This window comes from Phytophthora sojae (genome assembly GCF_000149755.1).
Source record: "Phytophthora sojae unplaced genomic scaffold PHYSOscaffold_6, whole genome shotgun sequence".
Classification (NCBI taxonomy): Eukaryota; Oomycota; class Peronosporomycetes; order Peronosporales; family Peronosporaceae; genus Phytophthora; species Phytophthora sojae.
Genome location: NW_009258120.1, coordinates 2,418,428 through 2,443,589, shown reverse-complemented (window position 1 = coordinate 2,443,589; position 25,162 = coordinate 2,418,428). Strand labels below are relative to the sequence as shown.

The following is a 25,162-nucleotide window of genomic DNA, read 5'->3' as shown; positions in this document are numbered from 1 at the left end:
CTACTTTGCGTATCGCCTCTGTCGCGTCTTCCTTACTCGGCGTCCGCGCCAGGCTCTTCAGCCCCTCCAGTGAAATATGCATCCCGCCATTGCCTGAGGTCAACGTCTAAAAGGCGAGTGACTTCTGCCCAGCGGGGGGCCCGGGCTGGTTGGTCCGAGCGAAATACCTGACGACTCTTGCGATCGTCCATGGCGATATTTGCCAACATGAGATGAGAGAACAAGCGAACATTTCAAAGGAAGGTTTAGGAAATATCACAACAGAGGGCGCTGGGTTTTACCAAACGGGTTGTATTTGGTTTGTTTAAGCTGTGTGGCTCCTCCGCCCCCTCGTGCTTTACGCCAAGTCCACGGCTCGGCCTGGCGCGATTGCAGCGCCCGCGTTCGTTCGTGCAGTGGTGCCACTGACCGAGCACGTAATTCAGGTACCGCTTCCAGTCACTATCGTTGTTCGTTGTCGTTGTCATCGAATGCCTTACGCTGAAGGCACATCAGTACTATTAATGTGCCTTCAGGAGTCTGGATGTAAAATAATATAATAGATAAATATAGGTATTGCCGACTTTGCCCTGTAAAATAGACCACGCCTGTCTCTTAATATGAGTGGACACGAGATAGGCGAGGGCTGATTTAGCTTTATGCTTTGATGGGGGCCGCTTTTAGGCCCAGAAACTCGGTTTGGCCCGTCTAGAATGGCATTTCTGCGTTTCCAAGTCGTAGAAAAGCGCCTTGGCCGAGAAAACAGAGCCCCAAGCTCGGATCTTAGACCGTACTGGCGAGATATATAAATCAGACCTAGGTCTTAATTAAGAGCTGGCTGGATTAAAATCGGATTATTAACGAGATAATAAGCATGCGTTGGCCAAAATATCTGCAAACGGCAATACTGGCGATATATATAATTCAGACCTAGGTCTTATTTAAGAATTTGCTAGCCTAAAATCGAGATTATTAACGAGATAATAAGCATGCGTTGGCCAAAATATCTGCAAACGGCAATAGCACTATGATACTTATGCTATTAAGTTACAAGTATTGCCGTTTTGGCAAATCGGGTGGTCCAAGATCCGATATATCGGGCGGAGGGCTCCGATTTAGCCGGAGGGGCTGAGGGAAGCAAACTATATCTGGCCCGATTTGCGTCTGGGGGCTGCGAGTTGCGAAGCAGGGGCCATAAATACCGCTTTTCGCCGGCAAAAGGGACCGCCGCGAAAACATGTCTGGGGCCCTCTCAGATCGGCGTGGTACGAAGTTGTAGCGGCCGTAGATGATCACACAGGTGATTTAGCTGGCCATAGTGATATGAAGTGGCTATATACAGTGTACTGCTGTCCCCAATGTCTTGCAGTTCTAAAGCGTCATGAGAGGTGGGGAGGTATGGCCAACTTGGAATGCTTCTCCTCTGAGCCTTATGCTACTAACTCGGGTCAGATATAGATAAATTGGACTAACCGATCATGTAGGAGCTCCATTTTATATAAATCGGACTCCGAGATAACACGTCAAATCGGGCGGCAAAATTTTTTTTTTAATAGTAATGTGTAGCTGTTCACTCAGGTCCCTCAAACCGCGGAGCCTCCATATTCAGTTTATTCTGCTGTAAGTCACCGACAACGCTTTCGCGTGTAGATTGATCTGAGACAACTGTACAGTCTATCATACAGAAACCTCGTAGCACAGTGTCGTAACGACGTTCGCAACGACACTGTCGTTGTGAACTAGGCCACGGGGACTGCTTGAGCAAGCTTGTGGTCTTCCTTGCTTGCTGTGTACCAGGTGCATGACTGTACGTGCGTCAACGTGCCCGTTTTCGGGTCCATGTGCCAGCGGAGAAGTAGCACATTAAATGTTCGAAGCAGTTTGCGCGGAACGTATCGGACAATCAGCAGTAGCATCAGAGAGGACGCCTGGTACCGCATTTCGCATGTAGAGCGCTACAGCGGTTTAAGAGTTACACCTTTGTTTAGACCAATCAGAGATGCGAGAGAAAAGTCCGTGGGGATCGCATGTAGAGAGATACACCCCTAATTTGGGTATTTTGCGCATTTTTGCCTGCACATTGAGCCACCAGTTCCAAGCGCGCGAAGGCAGAGGGAAAAAGCTGCGCACTGCTCGCCAACGTCGCGCTGCCCCCTCCCCGCGCGCTTGGAGGCATACGCCTCGTCGGAGTGATAGTTAGTAGCCACGCCTGGTGTGGGCCCAGTTGATGAGTGCGGGATATGGGGAGCACGAGGTTAAACCACAACGCGCAAGCTCGAGAGAGCGCACAATACGGCTGCTGCAGCGATGGTAGTAGAAGAAGCAACGCTGTAGATAATTGGTTAAGTGGTGTGGTTCCTGTGCAACATAGTTGTAGATGGCGCCTAGACTTGTTGCTAGCTTAAGCGCCATCCTAGAGGAGATCGCTCCGCGCCATCCGCATGACCAACCATCTTGCCAATTTTGTGTACGAAATGATCGCATGACCCAGTTTTTGGGTTTTACATTGTTTTTAGGCTCGAGTGCAGTAATTAACCTAAACCTATGACATGGGGTGTGTTTCTCTACATGCGAAATGCGGTAAATGTGCTCGCCATAGAACAGATACCCTGCAAGAAGAACTGCGTCGACGGTAACGCAGCGCTTGCTGTTGTAGGTAACGTAGACGATATCGCCGCAGTCGTGGAACAGCCTGTCGAAAGGTGCTCCGATGCAGTTCTGCTCAAATGACGTGAGCTCCAGACCATCAGAGCTGCTGTCTCGACTGCGGTTTGACTCCTTGCCAACACTGTCACTTTGTGTGGACGTCAGGACTTGACCTGAGCTGACTTTCTTGCTTGGTTGAGTTGAGTACCCGGCGCTTTTTGTTCTTCAGCTCGTCTGCTTCGCAACTTTTGAGGCAATGAGTGCCGTCATCCCCACACTCAGTTATGCGAATATCGCGACGACAATCATGTTAACTGTGAACACGATGCATGAATCATTAAGGCCGCAGTATTTGGCGCCGAGTGTCGATGACTTACGCAAAATCTGAGCGTTGTCAGAGATAATAGTGGCCAGCGGAGTGCTTTGCACCCACTTCAATGCAACCACCGCTGCCACCGTGATCGCGATCTGCATGGCCTCCCACACCAGCCGAAATTCTCGATCTAGTTTCTGGTCACCCGAACGCGCCTTTGCCATGTTGACGAACGAGTACGAGAAGGCGAAGAAGCAGCAGACCAGGTTGGCAATCGATTCGTTTGTCAAAGTGCCAGTGGCAAAGCCTAGCAAGTACAGATCCGAGTTGTAAAAGAAGTGGTAGGAAATCTGCGCGAGGTAGACGGGCTGCATCCGACCGTTCTGGCACCGGTAAGCCCAAATCTGAGTGAGCAGCACGGAGCGCTTGTGTGACATCACTTGGTAGAGGCTGACGACGCCCATGAACAGTATTTGCATCACGACAACCCCGGGCAGCGTACTGATCCCCACTGAATCAGCGTATCGAGTCCGGTACGTGTTTTGGTAAATGGCGGTGCTGGTAGACTTTTCTGTACTAAGGATGTTCGTCATCAATTCCCATTCCGTGTTGAAGTAGTTGCGGATACAAACTCCACCGGTACTACACAGCGGGACGTTCTCGGGCGCCTGCACCATCAGACCATAACTCTCCCAGTGCTCCGACACATTACATGAGCTTTCAATGTAGATACCCGTAGCGTTCACTTCGCGCACTCGACAGTCTCCGTAATATGCGTGCATCTGGGGCTCCAGCACCGTCGTAGCCCCGTACTTTGTCTGGGAAGCAGCTACTACGCGAGACTGTGCGGGCATGCTGCTCGTGAAGCTGTAGGGGAAGAGCTTCAGTGCATCTGGCGCAGTAGCAAACAAGTCTACGCCGTCAGTTGAGTGCACGAGCTTTGATCCAACATCAACGGTCACTTCCGGTCGGCACTCGGAGTATTCAGGGAACACATTGATAGCCCCAGCGGATATCTTGCCGAACTCTCTAGTACTCAGCGATGTCGGAAAGTAGAACAGCCGCACAATGGCCAGAATGCTCCAGTTGGTCACGCACTCGTCCGCGTGTTCAACGCCCAGCTCGAGCTCTTGCACTGTTTGCGGCGGAACATTAAGGTTGAGCACCCTGATGACGTCCAAAACTTCCTGGGGCGTTGCTGTCAAGATGCTGGTGATGGCTCCCCAGTCGTTGATGCCACTCTGGCAAATTGCACCGCTGTTGTCGAGTTCCTCTCCGAGCGCGATGGCCTCACCGCTCAAAGTGCTGAAGTCGTACAACGATTCCGTCGGTGGGTGTCCTACTAGAGCGGAAAAGCCTGGTAAGCTGGTGAGCGCCTCCTCGTTGAACACGGCGTCCAATCTTGCATGGACCCACGCAGTCGGTGCAGCTTCCAGCCATGGACAAGTCGCGCTGCGTGTACAGGAAGAAGCTGCGGTCCACCTCAATGAGGAATGTCGCGTCGGCGAGGTAGTCGGTGGCAGTAAACAGGAGCAGCACCGCGAGCGGGCCCAGCACCACACGACCTGCAATCGCCAAGCACGCAGCAAAGACGGAAGGCCGGAGAAGACTCGTCCGCTTGCGATTCATGCGGTTGACGCGCTCTTGCTGGTAGTGAGTCGTCGTCCAGCGAAAGGAAGCAACTTCTTGGTCTCCAGTCGCAGACATTGAAAGCAAAGCTGATAGAAGTGTATGTAGTTCTGAGAAGACCTGAATGGAAAATGCTCTGCTATTGGTAGAGTTGAGTCGCTTTCGGCGAGCTGCCTCTATTTCTGAAGACCTTGTGACGGAGCTTTTCTTAGCAGCAGTGACAGGATTGGCGACGAATTCGTGTGGATTGAAGTGCAAACCTGAGTCAGGTGGTGGAACGGGCGTCCGTGTCCAGCGGTTGTTGAAGTTTCCCAGAGTGATTGTCCTTCAGCTTTTTTGCACAAAAAATAAATCCACCTTTATTTTGGTCCGAGCCAATCTCGGACCAAAAATTGATTCCCAGTCTGCAATTCTGCAAGATCGCGGCACCGGTGACCACCATGTCGTCGTCGGCCACGCCCGAGAGCGCCAGCCAGGAGACCAAGGTGCGTCTTCCCTCCATCCCACGCGCCTGCTTCTCGCGCGTCTCCCCTCGCAACGCGCACTCGAAACAACGCTCTCCACCCCGAGAAAAAGCAATATCAAATAACCATTTGATGCTAATCAGATCAAAACAATTATTGGTATTGTTGTTGTATTTCGCAGCAGGAGGAGCCGACGGAGCCGCTGCTCAAGTACGAGCGCGTGGGCGGCCACTTCCACGCCATCTTCAAGGACGACTCGCTCAGCTGCATCGCGCTGCACGTCAACTTCGTGTGCGCCGGCACGTACGGGGGCAACGTGCTGCTGCTGGAGCTGGACGGCCGCTTCATCCGCCGCCTGCACCAGCACTACAAGAAGGTGAACCAGGTGTGCATCGATGAGACGGGCCAGTTCATCGCCTCCTGCTCGGACGACGGCACGGTGGCCGTCTACACGCTCTTCCCCTCTACGTCTGCAGGCGCTGGAGCTTCGGACATCAGTGGACACAAGCACGCCAGCAACCAGGGCAAGGACGCGGCGGCGAGACAGATCTCCGTGTCCAGCACAGGCGGAGAGGTCAACATCTACAACTACTTCAGCGCCGTGTACGCCGTGCAGCTCGAGGACAGATACGCGATGAAGCGCGAGAAGAGCTTCGCGTGCGGTGGAGTGGGGGGTCAGCTGATCATCAACAAGAAGGGCTGGATCATTGACAAGGAGAGCACGGTGCATGAAGGAGAGGGCCCCGTGCAGCTCATCCGCTGGAAGGACGGGCTCGTGGCGTGGGCGAACGATTGGGGCGTGAAGGTCTACGACTCGGACAATGATCAGCGCATCACGTACATTGAGCGGCCGCCCAATTGCCCGCCGATGGAGCTCTGTCGCTGCCATCTCGAGTGGCAGAGCAACGATGTGCTGCTGGTAGCATGGGCGCATACGCTGCGTGTGGTGACTTTCAAGAAGGGGCACTCAGGACAGCCAGGATCGCCGACGTCGGCTGCCGCGTTGGATGCAGTAGAGAATTCATCGGGAACTATTACGGCGGAAGTGGTGGCGCTGCTTACGTTCGACTTTTTCGTTACAGGCATCAGTCCGTGGGGTGGTGGCTCAGTCGTGTCGGTGCTGGCGTTTCGACCTCCGGGGTCTGGATCGTCATCTACAGGGCCATCGATGTCTCAAGGAAAGTCGACCAAGATTGAAGGCGAAGGAGAGAGCGGCGAGATGCCGTACCCTGAGGTTCACGTTGTGCGGTTGGATGGTAAACAAGTTAGCGCGGACTTGCTGAATCTCAAGGGCTACCAGCGCCTGCGTGCGTCGGATTATATGATGCCTACTTTGCGCTACGCGCACGCGCACCAGTCAAACCTGGAATCGACCGACCCGTCTTCAATTTACGATGCAGGTTACGGTCAACTTGCCTACGTGTGCACCCCGAAAGACGTCGTCATCTGCCGCCTGCGCGATGCTGACGACCGCGTACAGTGGGCATTGGCAAGGAAGCAGTATGGCCGAGCACTTGACGTGGCTCTGCATGACCCACGAGCTCTTCGGCGTGTGGTGCTCACTGATGTTATGGAAACTTACCTTGGCGACTTGTTGCGCCAGAAGAAGTTCCAAAAGACCGCAGAGGAGATTCATCGACTTTTCACCGGTGGAGGCGAGGAATACGAGAAGCTGTGGGAGAAGTACGTATATGTGTTTGCCCAGCGTGGGCAACTGAGTGCGATCGCGCGCTACATGCCGACGGCAAGCCCGCGGTTACCGAAGGTGCAGTATGAAATGGTGTTGAAGCACTTCCTGGACTCAGATCCGGGTCAGCTCCTTGAGCTCATCCGGAAGTGGCCGAAGCCTAGGCGGCAGGATACACCTGCAGTAAAGCAGCAGTCGGAAGGGGATGTCGCACCTGAGTACACTGAGACGACGCATGTGTTTGAGCCACTGTACGATGCGCAGGCATGGATTAATCAGCTAGAGACAGTTGTGCGTCGTCGACGTATCGCCGAAGCGGACGCAGATCGATTGAGTGTGGAGACGATGTACCTGATGGAGGCTCTGGCGGAGTTGTACACAGCCACAGAGCAGTATGACCACGCGCTGCGTATTTACCTGAGTCAAGGCGAGTTTTGCTCCAACAAGGACTTCGCATTCAAGCTGATCACCGAGCACCAGCTGTGGTCTCTCGTTGCCAACAAGGTGGTGAACCTGATGCGCATTGACAAGGCGATTGCAGTGCGTATGTTGGTCAACCAGACAGAGCAGCTCAAGATCACCGACATTGTTGCCCAACTTGAGGGCGAACCGGAGCTGCTGCACACGTATCTGCACGAGCTCGTCTTGCATCGCTTGGGCGAGTACAATTCGGAGATTTATTCGGCATTACACGAGAAGCAGGTTGCACTGTATGCTGAGTTTGCACCGGAATTCCTGCTCAAGTTCCTGCAGACAAGCAACTTCGTGCCATTGGAGAAGGTAACTGCTGCGTTGGTATTGCCCTGATAGTGCAGTGTGGGGCTCTGACATTGTTCTGTGTATCGTGTCTGATAGGCCTACAAGTACTGCAGCCACCACACGCCTCCTCTTTGGGATACGATGATCTACATCTTAGGTCGCATGGGCCAACACAAGAAGGCGCTAGACCTTATCTTGACGCAGCGTGGCGACATCAACCAGGCGATCCAGTTTGTGCAGGACCACGATGAGGGCCTATGGGACTACCTCATCGATCTCAGTCTTACCAGCAAGGACAACGTGGAGGAGCTGCTGAAGTTCGCCTCGCAGCACAAGATCGACCCGATCAAGCTGATTCGCAAGGTACGCAGCATTAATCTGATACCTATCGGCTAGCGCTATCTTACATGACTGGTTTGCTCTGCGACGTTGGCAGATTCCTGACGACATGGAGATTGAAAACCTCAAGCAGAAGCTGATCGCGATCATCACGAATTACCGAGTCCAGGTATGTGGCATCTTCAATAGCTACTGCTCCTTGGATTCTAACATGACTGACTCCTATTGCATATCTTCAGCAAAACCTTTGCATCGGCTCGCGCAAGGTGTTTGACAACGACCGGGTGGAGCTGCTCCACCGTCAAGTCGCAGCGCACAAGCGCGGACGGCGCGTAGCAGCGAAGAAGGCGTGCGCAATTTGCAGTGAGCTGCTGCGCGCGCCGTCATCCGGCATGGAAACGGTTCACGCGTGCGTGTTCGAATGCGGCCACTGCTACCACCTGCCGTGTCTCGAAGAGAAGATGCGCATGTGGAAGAGCGCCGAGGCGGTTGAGTCAGGCGATTTGAACCGCGCGCTGGGCTGCTTCGTCTGCGACCACAGCACGCGCGCGTACGCTCGTTCCGGTGATTTCAACCAGCAGATCGCAGCGCTGACCGCGGCGCCAGCTCGAGGGGTCACGGAGGGCCAACTGCAGCGCGCCAAGGACAACCTCCTCAACATGGCGAGCGTCGCGGAGTAGGTATGGGTGCGTACAGGTCAAGAGAGTACTGTACAGCGAGCAGCAGTTTGTGTGAAAGGGTCCTAGCACGTGGTCGGATGCACGTTTAACGAACAAATATCGGATGAGTCAGCAGCGTGTTCCAAGCAGCCAGCGTCACATGACGAACTTCTAGCAGCCTTGTCACCACTTGACGGCAAGCTCGCTGCCACACCGTACTCGCCTGTACTACACCACTGCAAGTGTATGGTGCTGCGTGAACCTGAAATCCCTGTAACCTGTCTGTGACCTGTACGTTGTCCTCCCTCCCTGCCAGCCAAGCCTAAGATACAACCAAGGGTAGACCTGAGGCGAGCGCAAACGGTGTGAAGTCCCCAAATTCGCATGATATTTTATTTATCGGACGCCATTGCTGACCCCCCGAAAAACAAACTCCGAAGCTGGTCGTCCGCGCGCGACCGTCGAGAGGTTCCTGTAGTCAGTCGATCCCACGCGCGCCAGACGCAGCCGAGAGAGAGAAAGAGCCAAAAGAGCACGAAGTCAACAAGCTATCGAATGATCAACAGCTTACTCCTCGTCCTCCTCGCCGCCGGCGGCAGCGCGCTGGGCGGCGCGGCGACGGGCGACGCGGCCAGGGCGGCCCTGGCCGTAGGGCGACGTGACGGCGAAGTCAATGTGCTTCTCCGAGTCCATGCGCACCAGGAAGGAGGGCACGTCCACGAGCTGCTTGCCCACGCGGATGTGGCGCTGCTTGATCAGCACACGGGCGTGGTGGATGGACTTGGCCAGGTTCTGCTTGAAGACCTTGGTCTGCAGGCGGCGCTCCAGCAGCTTCTGCACGTTCAGGCGCAGCACGAAGTCGAGCTCGTTCTCGTCCTCCGAGAGCATGCCGTAGCGCTTGAGGCGGCGCAGCAGGGCCGAGCCCTCGAAGATGCGCTTGGGGTCCTTGGGGTCCAGCGTCAGCAGCTCACGGGCGGCCTTGCGCAGCTTGGACAGCGCGTACTGCACGCGCCAGATCTCGCGCTTGCAGCGGAGGCCGTACTCGCCGAGGAGCTTGAGCTCCTGGTCGAGGCGCTCCTTCTCGAAGGCGCGCGACGGCGTGCGGTAGGTCTTGCGGTAGTTGCGGTGGCGCGAAATCTTCGGCATTTTGGTGACTTCTTTTGTTCAGGCGAATGCGATGGGAGTGGAGACGTCGGGGGCGGCCGCCGCAATGGCGCCCAAGGCCGCTGGCCACCAATATCAACCAGCCAATCGCAGCGCAGGAACGCTCACCGTGCGCTACGACAGGTTCGGCATGCGTTTTGGTAGGATGCGCAAGCCGACCAGAATGACGGTACCACGTACCAGTGGTTTGGTACAGCCCCACTGTGTGGCTCCGTGGCTCCCGTCCGTGACTTTCGACTTGGACTTGGATTGAAGGGGACTAACATGGAGAAGGGCAAGGCCGCCATGGAGAACATGAAGAACATGAAGATGCCGCCTGGCAGCAAGGGCCCGGCCGCGGCGCTGGCCAAGGTGGCGGTGTTCACGGGCGCGGCCATCTACGGCGCCTACCTGTCCATCTACAACGTGCCGCCTGGACACCGCGCCGTGGTCTACAGCCGTATCGACGGCGTGGGCCACCAGGTCATCGAGCAGGGCACGCACTTCCTCATCCCGTGGCTGCAGCGCCCCCTGATCATGGACGTGCGCACGCGCCCGCGCACCTACGCGTCACTCACGGGCACCAAGGACCTGCAGATGATCAACATCTCGATCCGTGTGCTGTCCAAGCCCGACCGCTCGCGTCTGCAGTGGCTCTACCAGAACCTCGGCCTCGGTACGCTGGCTATCGGCTAGATTTGTAACCATAGGGGGAAGGTATTAACTGATCTCTACTGCCAGACTTCGACGACAAGGTGCTGCCTTCGATCGTGAACGAGGTGGCCAAGCAGGTGGTGGCCCAGTTCACGGCCGCCGAGCTGATCTTCCAGCGTGACCACGTCAGCCGTCTCATTATCGAGAACCTGGTACGTGTTGCAACATTAAACTTCATTGTGGGGGATGCAGTGACTGACGTTGCTCTGTTGGATCTTGTCTTGCTGTTCGGGTTGCTACTCGAGCAGAAGCGTCGCGCTGACCGCTTCGCCATCATGCTGGAGGATGTGTCTATCATCCACCTGACGTTCGGCGCCGAGTACACGGCCGCTATTGAGGCCAAGCAGGTGGCCCAGCAGGACGCCGAGCGTGCCCGCTTCGTCGTGGAGCGCGCCATCCAGGAGAAGAAGAGCACGGTCATCCGCGCCCTCGGTGTGTCCAAGTCGGCCGAGCTCGTCGGCGAGGCCATCAAGAACAACCCGGCCTTCGTGCAGCTGCGTCGCCTGGACGCCGCCAAGGAGATCGCCACGGTCATCTCGCGCTCGGCCAACAAGGTCTACCTGAACTCGGACTCGCTGCTGCTCAACATCCTGCACGACACCCAGCAGTCGTAAGTTTCTGCCTGTCTTGCTGCCTGTGAAGGTTGAAGTTGCGTTGAGTACCGTAGCAGGAGAAGGCTAACCCGCTGTTGTATTGGTGCTGCAGGTACGGCAAGAAGAAATAAGTTGGCGAAGCGGGTCGACGACGGTGTGGGAGGTCAGCGGCGTGGCCGGTCTCTTTAGGATGCGGCAGTAGTTCCTCGGTACGATGGCAGGGTTAAAGTCGATAAACTAAGGATCTGGCCGTAGATCGGCGCGTGCGTAGCCTGCCTGCCCCAAAGCTCTCGCAAGGTCTCTCCATTCCTGGGGGTTGGTTGACGTGCATGTTGACGTTTTTGACATGGTTGTTCTGGAATGATCGCTCTGTTTTGATGGGTACCACACCACCATTCTCGATAAAACCTCGCCTCAGAATAGATTTCCCCGAGGTTTTTCCCGTTTACCCTGGCTGGCCAGGGCAGTCCGCTGTCAGCCCCAGAAGCGCACGGACGGACGTCAGCAGTAGCAGCAGCTCTCCGCTCGCTCGCCCTCCTTCTCCTCCTTCTCCTCCTCCTTCCTAGCCCCCTCCCCACAGAACACTACAGACCTCAGGCAGCATGAGCAGAAGCAGCTGGAACTCGGACGACCGGTGGCAGGACTCGAGCGCGTCGGGCTCGGGCGCGGGCTTCGACTCGAGCGCCACGAGCGGCCTCGAGTTCCCCGTGCTGCCCACGATCCCGTCGGGCAGCATCGACATCGGCGCCATCGCGCCCGTGTTCGGCGTGGCCTCGTACGACGACGACGCCGACTATTTGGACTACGACAAGGCCGGCCGCCCCTTCATGGAGCAGATGAGCGGCTCGTGCGGCACCGCCTACTTCTCGGGCATCATCGGCGGCGGCGCGTACGGCGCGCTCACGGGCTTCGCGCGCTCGCCCAGCACCAAGTTCAAGATCCGCATGAACTCGCTCATGAACGGCGCGGCCACGCGCGGCTCCAAGGCCGGCAACGCGCTCGGCTGTCTCGGTGCGTTGGCATTTTGCAGTCAATTAGCTGCAATTTGGAGTTTTAACTGACGTTTTACTGTTTGTTATGACTGTAGCTATGATCTACAAGGCGTTCGAGTACGTGGCGGACTCGGCGGAGATCGAGAACATCGTCAAGTTCGACCAGGTGACGCCGATCCTGGCGTCGGCGGCCACGGGCGTCTTCTACAAGTCGACGGCGGGCCCCAAGGCCATGGTGCTGGCGGGCGCGCTGGGCGCCGGCGTCATGACGGTGGTGCAGTTCGGCATCAAGCCCTTCTACCCGCGACTTTAGACGCGCTGTCGGTGCGTTGGTTGCTGCTGTAGTTTTGAGCTTCAGTGGGTAAACGCGAGCCAGTCAGTTGATGGAACTGGGCGAATCAAGCCCGGTGTGAACGAAGGCAAGGAACTCGCTCTGATGGCAGCGCAACCGTGGACAGAGGTTGAGATAGACAGACAAGCAGACGGACAGACTCGTTGTTGCCGCTCCACCCGAACGCAGGAGAGGGATAGTTAGAGGACAGACAGGACCAAAGGCGAGCTACTGTAGCCGAGCTCAGCTGGCTACGAAGGAACGACGCGGACGTGCATATGTAAGTTAGTACAGCGGATTTTTCATCTCACTCCACTGTGTCCACTTCGTCTACCAAGCTTGCTGACGGTGCACTTCAACGGCTCCATTACCGCTGTAAGTGTCGCCATGCGTGTCAATCAAACCAGTTGCACCTCCTATCTTTCCTATTCTATGTGTCTCCCCACAACAAACCCACCTCTCGTCGTCCTTCTCCTTTCCCGCGCTATTATTTTTCCCGCGGTGATTGGTTCAAATTCAAAACGTCGCCGCCAAGATGCAGGCGTCGAACTCGCTCGAGCTGCTCGCGCTCAAGGCGGAGCTGCAGAGCTCGCTCGCGCGCCTGGGGCTGGAGCCCGTGAGCTCCGACTCGTCCTCGTCCTCTGTCCAGGATGTAGCGCCTCCGCGTCGCCCCGTCACGCGCTGGAACCGGCGGCGGCTCATGCGCGAAGTGGCCGCAGCCTCCGAGCGGCGCCGAGAGCTCGAGCGGCAGCTGCAGACGGAGATGAACAGAGGCCAGCAGCAGGAGCTGGAGGGACTAGAGCAGCAGCAGCAGCAGCAGGGCAGACGCCGAGCGGCGTGGCAGGCGGCGATTGCCGAGCTGCAGCAGCAACGCGCGGACATTCAGCGCCAGATGGAGCAGGAGGCGGCGGCAGACGCAGAGATGGAGAGCTATGCAGAGCCACAGGAGGAGGAGGAGGTGGAGGAGGAGCCTCAGGAGACGCAGAGGAGTGGGTCTAGTGCGGTGCACCTGGGCAACAATGAGTCGGTGTCGGAGACGCAGTATTCCATTGGAGGGGTGGTGACGCTGGAGCCGCTGTCTTCAACGCAACGGCAGGCGTCGAGTGCGAGGACGGGGCTGACGTTCCGTCCTGCAGTGGCTGCTTCTGGTTCTACGGTTCCTGAGGTTCCTGTGGTGCGGACGATGGAGGCTGCTCCGAGAGTGCACTACCGGAACACGCCCGACGCGTTGAACGACGTGTTCTCGCTGCAGTTGAAGTTCGCCGAGACGATGTTGAAGCTGGAAAAGTCGGTGCAGATGAGGGACCAACTGCTGCATCACGGCGGGGTGGTGGCGCACAAGCGGAGAGCGGGGATGCGAACTAGAGAGGAGAACGACGGAGGGCAACGCGGAAGGCGGCCGCACCGCAAACGCTCCTTTGAGAGCGGTTCGTGCAGTGACGCGAGCGTGGATTATCGAGAGAGTCGCAGTTACGAGTCGTTCAGCTCGAGCGCGTACTCGTTTTCGTCGCTGGATTCGACACCGCGACGAGGGACGACGATTCGGATGAGATACCCGAACTTTGGAGTGTCGAGGGCAACCACGGCGGAAACTCTAGCACCTTCTTCATCGGGTGTGGACAATCTGCCTGGCTTGGGGATGAATGGAGGAGCTCCGCCAGTCTCCTCTACGAACACGACATTGTCACAACAGGGTTCGTCGCCAGACACGCTACGTGGTACAGCAGCAGACAGTGACAGCGGCAGTGACCATGCAGTCCCGAGCAGATCTACGGACGAGCGGCCAGATGAGAACCACAGAACGCCCACGACTGGCAGTAGCGTGACCACCCCGACCACTCGAAGCGACCAGAAGTCCACTGCTTCATCGTCAAAGCAGGTTCGCTTCGGTGATGACGCGTACTCCACCCCGGTGCTCGCTCGCAAGTTTAATTTCGATGGCCTGTCAATCGACGAAGACGAGGAGGAAGAGAAAGAGGAGGAGGAGAGCGTCCTGAGTTTCCTCGGTGGATCTAGCGTTACCAGCGCCGAGTTGAATGATGCCTCTTTCGTGCGAGCTTTCGAACGATTCCGTCGCGAGCTGAACGCGCCCAAGCATAATACTGTCACGCAATCGCCGGTGCAGCAACCCCTTGCAAGAGAGCTGTTTCCGGTACAGGACATTGATCGCCCCGAAAAAGTTGCGATGCCGGTGTTGGAAGCAGCGCCTACCGATTCTACGCCCGATGCACAAGACCAAACGGTAGAATTTCCGGAACTGGAAGGTTTGAGTGTTGAGGAGTTGCAAGAGCGACGCAGGCAACTTTGCCTGGACATCCAGTCTGCAAGCGCACAGCTCGTGCTAAATTTCGGTGGGGTGCAGAGTAGGGCAGAAGACACAACGGACCGCTTGATGTCGCTAAGAGATGAGCTCAAAGCTGTCGACGAGCTGTTGAGCAAACTCTCATAATGCGGATAGGTGAGTATCTTAATAAATAATACGGCGTTCATACACGTTCGATGTGGCGAGAGTATCCGTTGCGGTCGTCTGTCTAAGCTACTGGCGTCACGCTAGTTGATGCGCGATTCTCCATGCTAGCAGTGTACCACGTGCAGGACAGCGCGTGGGTTATCGTCCCTGTCTTCGGATCCACTTGCCATCGTAGGATGAGAACATTGAACGTGCGAATGATTTTCCGTGGCAACAAGCGCGCCAGAAGCAGCAGTTGCACGGAAGACGCTTGGTAGATGTGTCTGCCATAGTACAAATATCCCGTGAGCAGCAGTGCCTCGACACTGGAACAACGCTTCCCATTGTACGTCACGTAGGCAAAATCGTCGCAGTCGTAGAAGAGCCTCTTGAATGGACACCCAAGACAATTCTGCTCGAAAGAGGTGAGGGGGTGACGCGATTCGTGGGTCTCGACCGGCAGAATTTGATTCATTTTCGCACCGCCAAAGAGAGAGGACACCTTAATTTGCTGGGCGGCGTTGGCACGAGGCGTCGGGTAGATAGACGACACCTGTGAAGTGAAGCTACGTATCGACAGCCGAGCTGACTGGACGACCTTCTTCACTCTGGGATTCATCCTTTTCACTAGAATCGAAGTCGACAGTGCCGCAAAACCTAAGAGCGCGGATAGTATCGTGACCGAACGAGCTTAATCTCGAGTAAAATTGGCGATACCAAGAGTAACACACCAAAAAGAGGCACTACGAGTAATCCCAAACAACTAAAGCCGAGATACGAGTATTCAGAAATTGGGTACGAATGAAGTATTGCTAGCAACGAAGAACTGTGAATAAAATGTAACGAAACGTGTATTGTTGTCTACGAAAATGGATCGTAGGACTCGATATGCGAAATGAAAAAAATGCTAGCTACAACCTAGCACGTTCGAGTTGTTGTCACCAGCCATTGATCGCCTTAATAGGCCACGGCTCCAGCAACATCTGCACCGTGGGTGTAGGCCCTGGTAAGACACTCGGCTAACTCTTGGCACTCCAGCTTGACTTGCGCACCGTTGGAAAACTTCGTCATCCAGAAGAAGACGTCGTTGGTCTCCCCCCACGAGATCCCCTTTCCCAACAGAAACTGCTCCACCTCACTACCGGAGTCATCGGGAATTTTGGATTCCTTCATGAGGTTCCAATGTAGGGGTCTGGCAGGGTACTTCAAGAACTCTCGAATCAGCACGTCGACGGAGAATCGGTGAGTGTTGTCTCCGCCTTCTGTGGGCGGACCCACGCGCTTGCGCTACCCACCACTTAGCTTTCTCGTTGGCAACGCCTTTAGCATCCCTTGAATGCTGATCTCCTTCTGCAATGTCATGGCAGCGACGACATGGGAGCATTGCCACCCTGTTTGATAAAACAGGGCGCAGTCGCACACATACTTCTTCCGAATCGCCTGAATCTAAAACCGCAGTGACAGTGTCAGATTCAAATCGCCTAAGTGTGCTACTACCACATATCAAACTGAACGTACTGTTTGGGAGGGGATTGATGGTGCAGCCGTTATCATTCCACCATCGAGCAGTGGATCTCTGCTCAGTAATCGAACTTGGTGAATGGACAAGCAGTGCAATTCCACCAGGTTTACAGTCATCCCTGGCGGTAGTTTGCCGTTGATGGAGTTCCTGTAGCTGCCAAAATGAAACAAATAAATAGTGAGCTTAACAACTTTGACTCGCACAGCTGTAATACTCACATTGTGGCACGGTCGCGGTTCAAAACAGCACTGTGAATGTTCTTGGGCGATACCACGAACTTGGAAGCGTTAAACAAGAACGCCTTCACAAACTTCGCCCGTGTCCTTGATCATGTAGTGATTAGACTTCTCTTGGACAAGCGTTTGCGCGCGCGCTACTACACCACTCATGAACGGACCTAGAATGCACGAGATACACGAATAATAAAATCAATCGGTACACACCATTAGCAAATGATAAACAAACGTCATCTTACCTTCCGAGAAGTGGCTTAGAGCAGGGCGAGCCGGCTCGCTTTCTTGGAGACCAAGAATACTAGGAATTGAGTCGTTCAAGACGACCGATGTACTTGCCCGAAGCGTCCCGACACACACCTTCTTGATCACGCGGTGATGAGCCTCAAGGGCATTCTGGGACGGTGTAATGCCTGCGGCGGCGGCGACGTAGAACCAGTTCCCCCACGTGTCACCCAAGTAAATGTCCTCGAACCACTTGGCGTAGTCTCGCTCGTTTTGTTGGATCCAAAACTCGAGAAAGAGTTTACTGAGCGCCTTGAACTGCTTGGCCGAGCGAGCTTTACTGAGATAGCGAATGTCCGGTAGCACGTTGTCTTCGTAGAACGCAGGGTCCTTGAGTAGCTTGATCTTCTCTCGACTTTTCCGCACGAGGTGCGGGTAGCAATTAAGGAGAATTACATCAGGCCAAACCTCCTTAAAAGCGTTCGCAATGCCTTGGGTCCTATCGAGGCTGCCATAGGCAAGGGCTAAATCGACTCCGAAAAACAGTCGGGCAAAGTGCTTGGCAGTCCGAAAAAGCGTTGCGTACGCCGTCTGATGCTCTGTCTTGACAAACATATACATCCAAGGGACAAATGTTTTGGAGTACTGTTTTCGCGAATAGTGCGTCGTGTAGGTCCCAAAGTCTACGAGGGTCCATCCACCTACAAAAAAAGAGAAAACGGTCAGCTAATGCACCTTGCCACGACTAGTAACACACCTCGAAGCTTACCGAAATGCAGTTTATATGTTCCATCCGTAGCACCCAAGACACCAATATCCTGCTGGCATTCGTAGGCCTTGGGAATGTTCAGGAGCATGTGACGCGAAGTCAATATGAGCCCGAAAGACTTTACTGCCTTGCCATCCTGGTCAATGAAGTCGTGTTCAAAGCACTCAAGAACGATCACACCGTGCTGAAACTGGCGGGACTTGTTGGCAAACTGCGTTGCGGCGTCCGCAGCGCTGATGTCGTCTTCGTGACCAAAGAAGTCACTCTTCGATGTACACAAATGTGTGTACGCCCACTCTAGTAGAGTTGCGAAGTTGTGAATCTCCCACCCACCTGTGGCAGAACCAAATGCAAGACAACCACAATTGTTCAGAATTATTACTATCAACCCAAAATAAAGTACAGAGCTGCCAAAAACATCATACCTGACTGTTTCTTCCGGAGTCCAGCTTTTCGGTTCTTGAGCTGACTTTCCGTGGGTAAATGCTGAAGCATGACTGGGTTGTCTCCGTGACGATCTAGCAGCAGCTTCCGGCACTTCTTTGGTCCAGCGCCGCCGAACAGGATGCTGTCGATCTCTCGCTTCAGCGCACCGTGAATTCCACGGCGCTGAATGTCTTGATCTTCGTCTCCATGCATGTCTGTCTCCTCCAAAACAAACTGAGCTCCGCTTTCGTCCGGGCTTCGCCTTCCACCTTAGACAGCCGCAGCCGTTTGGGGCAATTAACATGGGACATGCAGCAGTAGTTACGAGTACCGTTGCCAGCATTGCCGTAGTTGTGTTTGTACTTGTAGTGGAACCCGTCTAAGACGTCGATGCCAATCTGCGCCTCTTCAAGGGTTGGGAACACCTCGCACACAACGAACGCTCTACGAGTCGCTCTGACTTGCTGCCCCTCTTCGTCCGAAGACGAGGCAAAGTCGCTGCCGCTTGCCTCGTCGGCTCTGCTCATGTTGAGCGAAAACTGACGAATGGCAGGAGCTTACTCTGATCGTCTCGGTTCGGCCTGTCACTAGTAACATATCCGGTTTTGTAAAAGCTTACTCTAGGTCTCACCTGTTTTGACTTTACGCGTACCCCCGTGATTTACTCCAGGATAAGCCGCAACCCACATGGTCGGGCCTCGATCTCAAGACTGAGTCTGACTTTTTCAGGAGTACGTCTACGCTACTCGCCCTCATCACGGTCCCCTCGCGGGAGTCAAGCGCTGACGGAAGCTCAAGTAACACACCGAGTCACTTATCAACCTGCATGCCGGTCTCCCAGTAAGTCACTGCGGACCCAGTACTCTCACTATGTGTACGTTCTGTTATCATGCAGGCTTAGTCCATTCACATGCACGCCTCTATCTTGGGGGGGGGTCGGCCTCTCCGATCCAGCTCTCGGGCCGGCGCCGCGGTTCAGCACCCACGCGTCGACGCCCCACAACCTGACTCTACGAGTCCTCGGCTAAACATGTGAATGGACTTCCTTTTGTCCCCATGACCTGCACTCGCAAGGAAGCGTGTATTGCATAATGCAGCTTCAGAGCACAATACACGAATGCAGCTTCAGAGCAATCACCTTACTACTAACCAATATTTGCTGGCTTTAGCAACGTTGACATCGATTATGATTTCAAACACACTAAGCATTCTATCTGAGTGAATCGAATTGAACAGTTTTCACTTAACTTATGCGAGCAACACAGGTCTACCGGCCGCTGAATTTAAATTTATATGCGGGCATTTCGAGAAAAATCCTTTACTGAGTGGTTGACACGTTGCATCAGATAGCTCATCACACACTTACGACCCTAGCTAGCGCTTGCTTCGACTCAGGGTTAAAAATGAAATATTAAGCTTCGCGTCCATCTTGATTCGCGGAACTTAACATTTGCTGTCAAAGTCTTATGGAATGCATTTTACCAAGACCCACCCCAATGAATGCCATCATCGACAACAAAGGAATTACCCTTGAGATGTTGGTCCGAACCTTAAAGCACGCATTGCAGCGCCTTCGTATGCCATATTCTGTGCAGGAAACAACTCTCTTGCAAGGGGTTGCTGCAGCGGCGATTGCGTGACGGTACGCTGCTTGGACACGTCAGCTCGCGACGGAATCGTTCAAAAGCTAGGTATCGTTTAATTTGGAGTTGGTGACACTGGGTCACCGAGGAAACCCAGGACGCTCTCCACCTCCTCCTCTTCGTCTTCATCGATCGATAGCCCATCGAAATTGAACTTGCGGGCGAGCACCAGAGAGGAGTACGCGTCACCACCGAAGCGAACCTGCTTTGACGATGAAGCGGCAGACTTCTGGTCACTTCCAAGTCACGCTGCTGCCAGTCGTGGCCGTTCTGTGGTTCTCATCTTGCCGCGTGTCAGTAGATCCGCTTGGGCTAGATTACAGTTTGAGGCTTTCATGGGAAGCGCTTCGGATGGTATGCATGTCTAGTACGAAGTATACTTCAACACGTGTCCGTTGGCACCACTCGGTGGTAAATCATAACTTGTTGGGGGCATATGATACTACCATTACGTGCTGACTGGATCGAGTAGTGGGGATTTTTTCAACCGCAGAACAGGTCTTGGATTTGATCATTGCGTACTTTTTCTATGATCTCGTGATTGGATCACATTCGCCATGTTTTGACGACAAAAGCCACTTCACCGTAGACTATGAACGCCATCGAGCTCACCGCAGTGGCTGCAATGGCGCTGGTGGGTACCGGTATCACCAAGTTGCGAGCAGCTAGGTGATCCAGCCCTGATCGTCCAACCCGCTATGGACCGAGCCTCCTCTCCACCCAGGCTGCCAGAGCGAGCTGCTGGACATGGAGCTGGAAGATGCAGCAGCAGGCCGCGGCACGCCGGCGTAAGGTGCCCGCGGCTCCCTCGAGCTCGTCGCTTATCAAGTCGCCGCTTGCACGAGACAACTCCTCCGCTCCAAGAAGAAGGTGGGCGTGGGTGCGCTCGTCGTGTGAAGCGCGGCACGCCCCTCGTGATCGTGAGCCGCCGCGGCGGAGCTCGTCTCGATGCTTTCGATGTCGCCCGAGCCCGTGGGTGTAAGGAGAATCGCAGGTCTGTCGAGCTCACCGTGGGCACCGCGGAGCTCAGACCCAGCTACGGCAAATGCCACCCGTCTGAATTTCGCTGCGCCGGCGACGACTTCGGCGTGTGTTGCGCCCTAGGCCCGTGTTCCCGTACGACGGTCAGAGGTGGCAGCTTCTGCTTCCCCGCTCACGAGCTCTTCGGTCGGAGACAAGGCGTTACGAGTCGTAGCCTACGACGCCGTGTACGGCGACGATAGACGCGGACAAGATGAATGGAGCATGAGGACACCAAGTCCATGACGGCGGTCGGCCCGCCCACGTCCGGCCTCGCCGCAGCATTGACCTCGAGTATTCCACGACAACTACAGACTCAAGTTCGCCCACGCTTCGTGCAGCTCGACATACTGTGCTGTCCAAGCTCTACGACGAGGATTCGGAGTGGTGGGGAAGACGCAGTTCGCCTCGTTGATGAGTTGTAGGTCAAGTCTCGCCGCACTCCCAAGCGGTCAGCACGTTTTGGGGGCACCCGTGCGCACTCCGCGCACCCGCTACAAGAAGGAGAAGGATATTTCGTGGCACCCAAGCCCGTGACTGCGTGATAAGGTTCACCAAGCACTTCTCGTCGGTTGTCATATTCGCTACGGAGGGGCAACGCGAGGTTCGTGCAGGCGAATTCTTCACCCTGCAGAGCGCTGGCTTCGCATGGGAGCGCGAAGCATGTCAAGCGGCGTGAACACTGAGGGTTGGCTGCCATACTGCTCAAAGGCGCTCGCAGGAGCGACTAGACCGTGCTGCCTTACACGGTAGCGTATAAGTCATTGCTACGTCCAATGCATAGTTTACATATCGAATCGAATACAATTGCCTCACTATATAAGAGAGCCCATCATGCAAGGTTACCGTCTATGCATCTTGCTGCGACTGCCAGCTCGATAAAGCAGCAGAATACTGCAAATTGAGGCGCAGGCTTTAAGAAATGACTAAAGACGTGATTGTAAGGCATCAGGGCCTTGCTACTGCATAATGTCTGCTCATTCAACGTAGACCACCTTCACCTACAAGAAGTCCTGCCATTACTTGGCAGGGCAGAACGTTGAACGGAGCATGGAGAAGAATTGTCGTGTCATGTTCCACTGCTGTGGCTGTTTCGTTCAGGTCTACCGATTCGGTCTCATAATCAGCATGTTCAAATCCCAGACCTGATCTGCATAAGAACCAAAATAAAGGCAACCGTGATAACCTTCTAACGTATGAACCTGAAGTAGAATTTTATTTGTGTGTAGTTCCAGCAGGGACAGTGCTGCTATTCTACTTGATACGCAAGCATCCTCTTGTGAGATATACAGCATAGTGTCGTAATGCGGGTTGAAGGATTGTGAGGCGATGGACCCGGAGGTTGCCCGAAGGTGACCCGAGAGTGAGCCACTTGAATTATGGGACACCCTAGCTCGGCATCCCGTATAGAAGGCCGGCGACTGATTACGAAACCCGATGGCGTATTTACGGAGATCCAGAACGGGGAGGTCTGTAACAAGGACGATGACACCGCACGGAGACAGCAGATGACGTCATGAGGTAAAGGCGTGCAGCATACTGGTTGGTTGGTTGGCCGGCAGACGAGCCGCTGGTAGATAGGCAGTTCAGTTCAGAATTTCCAACAACGAGACAAGGTACTTCTTCATATTAGTCTTTGTGTTGTGCGGTTAGCGCCTACGTGTGTACTGTGACTGTTTCCTACCTACTTGCGAAGTGTACTCGGGGTTCTGGATTGATTTGGCCTCCCCGGTAACCTTCTAGTAGCGTAGTGTGTTGCATTGTCTGGACTCAGGAGATCAGCTCTCAGTGTTCGACAGTAGGACACTCTAAACGGTTTAGTAAGGTATTGGTGTGCGTCTCGCACTTTGGTTTGAACCCGCAGACTAGCTGCGGCACGAGATCTCCAGTAGATCTCGTACATATTGTACAACAAGTTGTCGTACAGTGGGAAGAGTTACCTCGCTGTACAAGTGCATCCGCGACAGAGTTAACCTAAGTCTCTGCCTGCGAGTGTAAGGAACCCCATATTCACCCCTTCATATTACACGTCTTCTAGGAATTACGCTAGATAAAGATCCGAGTCTTGCTACAAGGGTACACAAGGTGAGGCCTAGAGATCTCGGGACTAGTTCTCGTTGTCTTTGGGTATTTGGCTTGCAGGGGTAACCCCCCGTAGTTGCGTGGCAGGACACGTGTGGGAGTTTATTAGTTTTTATCTGAGGGACTCCACCACAATGGTGCGCGTGCCCGGATCTACTAGTCCGAAAGGGGACGTGAAGGTGAAGGGTGAGGTAAGGGAAGACGGAACTCCGCTGGGACCGGCGGAAGTTAAACGTGAAAACACTAGGTCCACCGACGGACAGACAATGGGGACGCCTGAGCCGAAGGATTTCGTTTACGAAGAGAAGTTCCCCGTTAAGGCTCCGAAAGGAGCCGTCCGGGACTCGGTCCAAAAACCGAGTTCCATTGGACCTGCTGCTAAGCGGGACCCCGGCGTCGCTGAAAAGCGAGGTCGAAACCTGGAGCGCGAGCATCTGAAGGGGGTCATTCGCGACCCCGCTGCCCGAAGCGATGCTCTAGACGCTGCGATGGACTACATGGAAGTCGAAGATGCGAAGAAGAAAGCCGAGAAGAAAACGGAGAAATTGGAGATCTCGGCGCTAGCGGTCCATGGCCCCAGCAACGACACTCACGATGAAGACAAACGATTTCGTGAAGCCGAAGTCAACTACTTCCGTCAAGAGCTTGCGTTTCTGCTCCAGAGAGATCCGCTCCTGCGTAAGTTGGGGCTGACGATGCCATGGCCTCTCACGGGTCCAGTTCGCAACCCGCGCACGCTAACAATCCGAGATCCGCTTCACGCCGTCACGATGCTGTTCTGCGTGCTCGAAGATGCTGGTTACAAGGTACATGAACAGCGGATCTCCACCGATGTACGCGAGTACGATCTGGAAACCACCGTCCTTACGCTCGCGGGGGTGTACGCAGTGTTGCAGAAGCTCGTCCCGAGTGCAGATGACTCATCCGCGCCGTTGCCGACCGGAGACCTCACACCTCCTCGGTTGGACGATTCGCGGATCTCCTTCAAGTTTGAAGATGACGGTGACGCTCTCATGAGGAGCACTACCTCAACCAAGAAGCCTCCACCGGCCCCACGTGTGTCCCGCCGAGAACGACGTGCGCAAGGGATCCCAGCGATCGCTGCAAACGATGTAGGACGCGGGAAGTCTGCGCAAGTGTTAAATATTGCGCAGACTCGCCCAGCGAGAGGACCACGTGGGAGGATCCAGGAGGCTCAAGAGGTTGCAACAGAGCCCGATCGCCCCGGCGGTGTGGCTGAAGACCTTCTTTACCAGTTTGCGAATGAGCGAGACGAGCCTGAAGACGTTGAGATGCAACCAGTCACTGCGTCTCCCGCTCGACCACGTATCGGGTACCGATCCCAGACACAACCGGAATACCAAGGAGATCTCCATGACCTATCCGAGGACCTCGGCTATGATGGAGGTGGCGGAACCGGAGGTCGTGTCGCAGCTGTGTCCACGGCGACTAAATTGCGAGCATCGGCTGTGTCCGAACTGAAGGACTTCAGCGGCAAGGAACATGACGAAGAAGCCGCCCGAGCCTGGTTCAACAAGGTTAGAACGGCTTTCCGACGGGATCAGATGCAGCCAGACGAGATGTGCTTGACATTTGCCGATTTGATGATAGGCCCTGCGCGCTATTGGTATTACCAGCTGAGCCGCACCGCTCGCGCGTCGTGGACTGACCTGGGTGAACAGTTCCAGATTCACAATTGCGGTGAAGGTATCTCCCTCGCGCGCAAGTACTACCACATGCGGCGCGGGAGTCAGGAAGACCCACTGGATTACTTATACCGGCTGAATCTGGCCGGGATACGTGCAAACTTGAAGATCCATGATGGCATCAAGGAACAACGACGTGAACACGTCGACCACTACATCGATACAGTCCAAGATGACGATCTCGCCGGATCTCTGGTAGTGTTGAGGCTGCCTGACTCAGAAGCTCTCGAAGGGATCCTGTTGGCCATGCGACGCCGCCACCAACGTCGCAAGATTGAGACCCAAGGTTCGAAATACCGCCAAAAGGCTCCCGCCCCTGCAGCCTCCTCGAGGGCGGTGCGGGTTGTGACTACCGGTCGCGGACGCCGCGGAGATCACGGAGATCTCAACGAGTTCGAGGGCGAATTAAGCAGTTCCGATAGCGAATCTGAAGACGAAAGAGCGCACGTGTTTTCGGCAGCTAGGACGCCTACACCAGGAGATGGTGAACAGCCAGGGGCGCGCCAAGACCGCGAAGACCAACTGGGGCGCCCGAAGTACGGCACTCGATGCTCACACTGCGGATCTCGCAAGCATACGGATCTCGGGTGCTGGAAGAGGCTCACGTGCCAGAAGTGTGGACGCATGGGCCATCCTACCGACAAGTGCTTCTACGTCTGCAAGTGCTGTGGAGACGTTCACGAAGCAGGTCAGTGTAAAATCGGCGACTTCTTCGATGCTGTTCGGCAATGGTACAACCCGACTCGCCATGCCGGACTGCTACCCGAGAGCGTCGAGATGGCGTTAAACTAGACCGCTCGCCAGGCCTGAACAGCCTGGTACGTGACGAGCGATCGAAG

General features: G+C 55.1%; 9 protein-coding genes across 9 annotated transcripts; 5 read left to right on the top strand and 4 right to left on the bottom strand.

Annotated features, from left to right (window-relative positions):
* Positions 1-2,907: 2,907 nt before the first annotated feature.
* Positions 2,908-4,645, bottom strand: PHYSODRAFT_335362 (hypothetical protein; the record flags this gene model as incomplete). The annotated part of the gene is made up of 2 exons (XM_009532737.1): positions 2,908-4,317; positions 4,355-4,645. The coding sequence occupies 2 exons, from the start codon at positions 4,643-4,645 to the stop codon at positions 2,908-2,910; spliced, it is 1,701 nt and encodes a 566-aa protein (XP_009531032.1).
* Positions 4,646-4,691: 46 nt separating this feature from the next.
* Positions 4,692-8,587, top strand: PHYSODRAFT_347033 (hypothetical protein; the record flags this gene model as incomplete). The annotated part of the gene is made up of 6 exons (XM_009532736.1): positions 4,692-4,712; positions 4,987-5,052; positions 5,213-7,498; positions 7,574-7,840; positions 7,914-7,985; positions 8,056-8,587. 6 exons carry the CDS (start codon positions 4,692-4,694, stop codon positions 8,494-8,496), a joined length of 3,153 nt encoding a protein of 1,050 aa, XP_009531031.1. The 3' UTR covers positions 8,497-8,587.
* A 254-nt stretch (positions 8,588-8,841) lies between these two features.
* PHYSODRAFT_354997 (hypothetical protein) lies at positions 8,842-9,646 on the bottom strand. Its single transcript, XM_009532735.1, has one exon. The coding sequence runs from the start codon at positions 9,619-9,621 to the stop codon at positions 9,043-9,045; it is 579 nt and encodes a 192-aa protein (XP_009531030.1). The 5' UTR covers positions 9,622-9,646; the 3' UTR covers positions 8,842-9,042.
* A 251-nt stretch (positions 9,647-9,897) lies between these two features.
* On the top strand, positions 9,898-11,187 carry PHYSODRAFT_354996 (hypothetical protein). Its single transcript, XM_009532734.1, has 4 exons — positions 9,898-10,294; positions 10,360-10,484; positions 10,581-10,942; positions 11,038-11,187. Exons 1-4 carry the CDS (start codon positions 9,904-9,906, stop codon positions 11,054-11,056), a joined length of 897 nt encoding a protein of 298 aa, XP_009531029.1. The 5' UTR covers positions 9,898-9,903; the 3' UTR covers positions 11,057-11,187.
* A 229-nt stretch (positions 11,188-11,416) lies between these two features.
* PHYSODRAFT_354995 (hypothetical protein) lies at positions 11,417-12,557 on the top strand. Its single transcript, XM_009532733.1, has 2 exons — positions 11,417-11,936; positions 12,013-12,557. Exons 1-2 carry the CDS (start codon positions 11,528-11,530, stop codon positions 12,228-12,230), a joined length of 627 nt encoding a protein of 208 aa, XP_009531028.1. The 5' UTR covers positions 11,417-11,527; the 3' UTR covers positions 12,231-12,557.
* Positions 12,558-12,801: 244 nt separating this feature from the next.
* On the top strand, positions 12,802-14,382 carry PHYSODRAFT_421157 (hypothetical protein; the record flags this gene model as incomplete). Its single annotated transcript, XM_009532732.1, has 4 exons — positions 12,802-12,913; positions 13,082-13,419; positions 13,501-13,684; positions 13,979-14,382. Coding segments are annotated over 4 exons (1,038 nt in total), but the record flags the coding sequence as incomplete, so codon positions are not given.
* Positions 14,383-14,779: 397 nt separating this feature from the next.
* PHYSODRAFT_512238 (hypothetical protein) lies at positions 14,780-15,172 on the bottom strand (the record flags this gene model as incomplete). The annotated part of the gene is made up of 1 exon (XM_009532731.1): positions 14,780-15,172. One exon carries the CDS (start codon positions 15,170-15,172, stop codon positions 14,780-14,782), a length of 393 nt encoding a protein of 130 aa, XP_009531026.1.
* Positions 15,173-15,654: 482 nt separating this feature from the next.
* Positions 15,655-18,399, bottom strand: PHYSODRAFT_335356 (hypothetical protein; the record flags this gene model as incomplete). The annotated part of the gene is made up of 8 exons (XM_009532730.1): positions 15,655-15,984; positions 16,330-16,372; positions 16,438-16,496; positions 16,531-16,616; positions 16,695-17,378; positions 17,447-17,779; positions 17,872-18,141; positions 18,204-18,399. 8 exons carry the CDS (start codon positions 18,397-18,399, stop codon positions 15,655-15,657), a joined length of 2,001 nt encoding a protein of 666 aa, XP_009531025.1.
* A 1,708-nt stretch (positions 18,400-20,107) lies between these two features.
* PHYSODRAFT_335355 (hypothetical protein) lies at positions 20,108-21,072 on the top strand (the record flags this gene model as incomplete). The annotated part of the gene is made up of 5 exons (XM_009532729.1): positions 20,108-20,149; positions 20,224-20,303; positions 20,345-20,682; positions 20,775-20,919; positions 20,961-21,072. The coding sequence occupies 5 exons, from the start codon at positions 20,108-20,110 to the stop codon at positions 21,070-21,072; spliced, it is 717 nt and encodes a 238-aa protein (XP_009531024.1).
* Positions 21,073-25,162: the final 4,090 nt, after the last annotated feature.